At 40.6% G+C, this 6094-nt stretch overlaps 1 protein-coding gene across 1 annotated transcript; it reads right to left on the reverse strand.

Annotated features, from left to right (window-relative positions):
* Positions 1-516: 516 nt before the first annotated feature.
* On the reverse strand, positions 517-3339 carry LOC107081241 (alanine--tRNA ligase, cytoplasmic-like). Its single transcript, XM_015369440.1, has 4 exons — positions 3236-3339; positions 1045-1202; positions 762-950; positions 517-683 (listed from the first exon to the last, which is right to left on the reverse strand). Exons 2-4 carry the CDS (start codon positions 1186-1188, stop codon positions 534-536), a joined length of 483 nt encoding a protein of 160 aa, XP_015224926.1. The 5' UTR covers positions 1189-1202; positions 3236-3339; the 3' UTR covers positions 517-533.
* Between the last annotated feature and the right edge of the window lie 2755 nt (positions 3340-6094).

Raw genomic sequence — 6094 nt, forward strand, 5'->3', positions numbered from 1 at the left:
AGAACGATACAAGGAAGAAAGGAAGGATACAAGGAAGGAAGGAAAGAATGATACAAGGAAGAAAGGAAGGATACAAGGAAGAAAGGAAGGATACATGTAAGGAAGAATAGAACGATACAAGGAAGAAAGGAAGGATACACGTAAGGAAGGAAAGAAGGATACAAGGAAGAAAGGAAGGATACAAGGAAGAAAGGAAGGAGACGTGTAAGGAAGGAAAGAACGATACAAGGAAGAAAGGAAGGAGACAAGGAAGAAAGGAAGGAGACAAGGAAGGAAGGAAGGAGACAAGGAAGGAAGCCAAAAAAAAGGGGAGAAACAAAGCAAACAAAGCCAGATGAAAGAAGGGAAATGAAGGAGAGGAGGAACAGAGAGGGAGAGGATCCCCCCTCCCTGTCTAAAGCATGGTGAGGGTGGCTGGTGATGGTGGTAACGCAGAGCATCCTGACCCGCCCTGTTATCAGGTCCAGAGCTGAAGCTCGGTCCAAACTGGGTCAGAGGCAGCTGCAGTGTTTCAGGTCGGCGTTAAACTGAACTCACCCCAGATCCATCCAGATCTGCTTGCACTCCAGGTCGGGATCCAAGCCGGCGTCAGAATTCCCACCAAAGTAGGTGACGTAGAGCCGTTCGATGGGAATCCCAAACTCCTGGGTCAGCAGCTCCAGAGCCATCTTACAGGCCAGATGCTGAGGAGGACAGCAACCATCACTGAGGTGAAAACCAGTTTAAGAACTAAAGACAGACAGACAGAGGACACTATGTACCTTAAAGTAGTCCCCGAAGGACCAGGAGCCCAGCATCTCAAAGAAGGTGTGGTGGTAGACGTCCTTCCCCACGTCGTCCAGGTCGTTGTGTTTTCCTCCTGCTCGGATGCATTTCTGTGTGTTGGCGGCCCGCCGCAGCTTGGCCATGGGGTGAGACGGGTCGATGGTGTTCAGGAAGATGGGCTTGAACTAAAGGAGACGACAGGAAGCAGAACCTGAGCGCCGCTCAAACCGCTGAAGGTCAGGCCTGAGCAGGAAGGCTGGATGCAACTTTGGATCCTACCTGGTTCATGCCGGCGTTGGCGAAAAGCAGCGTGGGGTCGTCCAGAGGGATGGTGGACGAGGAGTGGACATAGTGATGCTCATAGCGGATGAAGAAGTCGATGAACTTCTGGCGAATTTGAGCTGCAGTCAAAGACGAGTCCATCCTGGATTAGCTCTCTGAGGAACAAGCAGAAGGTTTTTAGGGAGGAACCTCAGCAGGTGGGGGGTGTTTCTAAACATATCATCTACTAGTAGTTTGCTTAAAGCAGGTGCTCTCTCTCATCGTTCAGTAAACCAGGTTCATTGGATGAATGAGGCAACATCTGAATGCTCTGCTCTTCTTCTCTGGTGTTTTAATGTCAGACGTCTTAAAAACAAAGAGAGGAACTCTGCTTTTTCTCTGCGGCTCACTTTCAGGGTGTGCATCCCGACCTTCAGTCGTCTCGTTTGTTCGCTGTGACATCAGCTGTCAGAAGCTCGGTGATCCTGTCAGACAGCCGAGTTTAAAACGCTGCGCCCTTCGTTCAGCAGCGCCACACCCTGGAAATTACCCACAAGTCCTCTTTGTTTTGAAGTTTTCTGGGCCATAAACTGTTTGATAAATGACTTTTTACTAATTCATTACACTTTTAAGAAAAATAAAATGAAGCGTTTATTTTATTCCATTTTCAACCAATTAGATAAAAGAGTTATTCAAATGTTTTGGGTTAATTAAAATGTATCGGAGAAGCATAAAGTATTTGCAGCATAAAGCATGCTGTGAAAAATGAAAAAAAGGAGCAGAGATGAAATCATCCAGGGAGAAAATCTGTACAGGAAACCCCAAAGCAGGTCCCATCTGCTCCGCAGGGCCGAGGAGAGGATGGAAAACAGCCCGCTGTCCCCATCCTGACTACAGGGACCTGTGTTTATGATGGGCGGAAACATCGGCCCGCTGTGGTTTACTGCAGGATGTCAGAACGCACCAGGGAGACAGCAAGGAGGAGCAGCAGGACAACAAGGGAACATTTTTAATCCAGAAATGATTCCTGTTCATCGTTTCCATTCAGAGATCAGCCTAACATGTGCAGCAGATCTGACCGCTGCACATGTTAGGCTGAAAAACCCACCGTCACATGGATACCAAATGTCTGATGTAAACATGAAGCCTGAACAGGCGGAATAATAACAACGAGAACAAGGCAATAAAAACAACTTCAAATCTGAGTTCAATCTTCTTCCTTCCTTTTTTGGTTTTCCAGACGTCTTAACGTTCACACAGCTTCACCTGCATCAGCCCTGATTTTATTTCTAATAAAGACCACTGTTAAAGATAAGGCTCCATCTCTGTGGTTCTTTTCCTGAAAACAGATCACTGGGGACAAAATCTTTAAATAACACTTCATAACTTATATGTATTAAATAATCTGGAGACATGACAACAGATTCTGATAGAAACTGTAATCTTACTCAGATCAGAAACACCAAACCCTCAGAAATCAAAAGTAAATCATAAATCCACTAAAGCTGAATAGGTCTGGAGTTTAACAGAGCAAAAGGGTTTAAATACTAAAAGGCCAAAAAAAAAGACCTTTCCAGTTGTTTACTTCCGGGGTTTATAGACTTTATCTTTCTAACGTGAAATAAAAGCTTTTTTTATCAGCTTAGTGATGTTGAAGCTGAAAAAATACTGAAAAGGAGAAATAAAGCAAGACTTACTGAGGTCTTCAATTTAGGCTACATTTCTTGCTTACTGTATAAAACATGGGACAGTTTTCCTAATTATTCCAGCAGCATTTCTCAAAACTGGGATTAATTATCGTGTAATTAAAGAAATTGACGCCTCCTCTGTGGAAACTATACATGAAGCTTATTTTAATTTCAAAATAAAGGCTCCATTTCTACCTTGTTTCTGGTATTTTCACCACAGTTTCATTATTTTCTTCCCCTCTACAAGAAGAATGTGGTAAATTAGATTAACCATAAAAGAAGAAGAGGAAAGCCGATAGAAAATTTGTTTCATTTGTTTTTTCCGACAAATCTCTAACTCGAAGATGAATAATTTGTCCTGACGTTTGCAAGCTAGCATGGTAGCTAGCCTAGCAGGCTAACTTCATTTTTTAGGGTAAATTCGGGAATTAGACGAGAAATTATCAAAGACAGCCTGATTAAACCATCAGTTTCTGAGCGTGGATGTTCTCCTAACTCACAGACAGTCCGGTAATACTCACGGTAGTCACTGTTGTCACGGAATGAATCGGTTAAAGCTTCCAGAATCACCGCCTTGATCCACGCCGCTTGGCCAAAAGGGAAACCTGCGACTACGAACACGCCCATGGAGGCCGCCCATTGGCCAGAGCGCAACATGACGCATTCAATGATGGACTCTGATTGGTCCAGGCTGGTGTCAGTTCTATTCCTACCCGCCACATCAATGCTACAAACTGCAGCGGCTCGGCTGATGCAACGGAGGCGCAGGTGTCGCTTCTGCGCCTCACTCACAAAACAGGTTTATTCATTTGTTTAAAGTTAAAAACAATTATTTTACCTCATATTTCTCTATTTTGTTTCATAGGTTTTGTGTCTGTGACATATTTTAATTTAAGTAACATTTTGAGGCGGAAAGAAAAACAAAACTAGAATTTATTTGTAAAATCTTTATTTTCTTATCATTTATTGTGACTAGTTCAGATACAGTTGGAGCATGATTACAAAGCTGCTGATGTTCTTAGTGTGCTTATTTATAATTCATGGATTGAACTTCATAAAATGTTATTTTTATGGTTTAATTACATTTTAAAATTATTCTAAAATGTATTTATTTTTAGAAGCAATATTCTTATTTCATGCTAAAAACAATCATGTTTTATTTTTCTTTGGCTCCTATTATTTTTCTCTCTCTTCACGACAGCAAGGCAACAATTAAAGAAAATTAGTGAAGAGGCTAAAACCCAAAAGATCTGAAAAGGAAGAGAAACTCATGTTTAAACAAAAACTTTGTTTCCAAAGACAAATGAGAATCTGTGAGTTGATCAAGTAAATTATTTGATCTGATGCAGGATAATAACTGTATTATAACATTGTGCAGGTGTTGAATTTGACTTTTAGAGAAACTATTAGTACAACCGATATCTGTCACATCTACCGGACATTTCTCTTCCATAAAATCTCTCTTTCTTACAATAGGCCTACCAAGGATGGAGCATCATTATCTACAGTATATGCTTCTCATCTTCTTAGAGCTAGAACTCAAATATAGCTGAACTGTGACTTCAAAGTTATCTAAATAATTAATTCTGTTCAATTCCTTTATTCTTATTTTGGTCATTAGAACAAATTTATCAACTTAAGTACACTGCATGTGACCAAGGATTTAGGCAGAAGTAAAACATATATAGCTTATAAATTTTATATTTCTCATTTCAAAATTTCCAACATTATAATTGCTTATATCCAGCAGATGCTGATGAACAATACTAAACAAAATAGTGAAATGTTTATATGTTGAGACTTGTTCTTATCTTTTATTAGAGTTTATACATTATTGTAAATTGTCAGTGCAACTTCCAATTAATATGATTAGTCATTTAATCGTAAAACTTTTTTCTTAAATCAGTTCTTTTAATTGTCATTGTTGAATTCAGTTTCAATTTAATTCAGTTTATTGAATTTAATTATAAATTATACACATTTACTACAGTTCAGTGTCAGTAACCCTCCTTATACTATGCTTACTCAATATATATACCATTCATATAATGTTCCATTCCTTCCATCCACAGTAACAATCCTATAATTTGTTGGTTCCATCATATAGTCGTAAAAAAATAAGTAATAATAAAAAAAAGAAGAAAAAAAAGAATATGTAACAACAATTTTGGGGGCATAAATACTTTTGCAAAGCACTGAATGACAAAACATCTAAACTAAAAATGAGGAAAACAAAAAAGTTAATTGGAATGTTTAAAAGGTCATTAATGAGAATTAAATGAACACTAAAATGATTGATAAGCAAAGTCTTTGAAGGATGGCATGTTTTGATATAGTTTAATTGTTGAAAATAAGTATTATCAATGTAAGAGAAAATAACAACAACATTTGAAATTAATACTAAATAAACAAACATTTATATTTATAAAAGGGGCATCCGGAACCTTCGCTTCTTGCTCTTGTCCACCGGGGACCGTTTATCCGAGCGGTCCACTTAGAGTCATGCCGACCGACACGAAGCGAGTTCGCGGGCCTGAGGTGTCTCAGAACCCGTCCCTGTTCTGGTCCCGACCTGCAGAGGCTCTGCCCTCTCACGGACGCAGGGCGGACGGTCGGCAGCGGGACCAGGTGGACGTCCGGCCGGTGTTTGTCCGGTGCGGCCTGGTGAGTCAGGCTAAAGGTTCCGCTTACATGGAGGCTGGGAACACCAAGGTGCTGTGCTGCGTTTACGGACCGCGGGAGACTGAGCGGAAAGATGAGACCGACATGAAGTCTGGAAGGTGAGTCTGTTTTTAAACCCTGTCTGTCATCAGAGCAGAAGTGGAGTAAAAGTGGAGCAGAGGTGGTTCCGTTTGAATGTTCTGCGTTGGTTTGGGTTTAAGGAAGGTTCTTTCTTTGGAGCTTCAGCTTCCTGCGTTCACATTCAACCCGTGGATCTTTTTTTTTTTGTTATTACAATGTAACAAATACAGAGCAACGACATGTACTCTGCATATTAACCCATCCCATTGGGGAGCAGTGGGCTGCCATTGTGCGGCGCCCGGAAGCAGTAAGGGGTTAAGGGGTTTTGCTGAGGAACCAAGGATCTGTTCTAATCTATGAGAAAACTTTACCTTTTCCAATGAGTCGCTTTAATAAAAAAAAACATTTTATGGTTGGATGAGCCTTTGGAATCTTCTCTGCTTTATCGAGAAGGAAATGTGTCTCACTTGGACTTAATTTCTTTCACTACATGCAGGTTCTCCTTTTATTATTGAGAGGATTCTGCGCCTCTACCAGCAGAAACACCTTAACCACAGTAAACCATGGTGGAGGCTGCATAATGCTGTGGTCTCAACATTTTTCAAATGCAGCTGGAATTTTGATTAAAAGGGATGAAA

This window comes from Cyprinodon variegatus, unplaced genomic scaffold (assembly GCF_000732505.1).
Source record: "Cyprinodon variegatus isolate N-32 unplaced genomic scaffold, C_variegatus-1.0 Scaffold3568, whole genome shotgun sequence".
Classification (NCBI taxonomy): domain Eukaryota; kingdom Metazoa; phylum Chordata; class Actinopteri; order Cyprinodontiformes; family Cyprinodontidae; genus Cyprinodon; species Cyprinodon variegatus.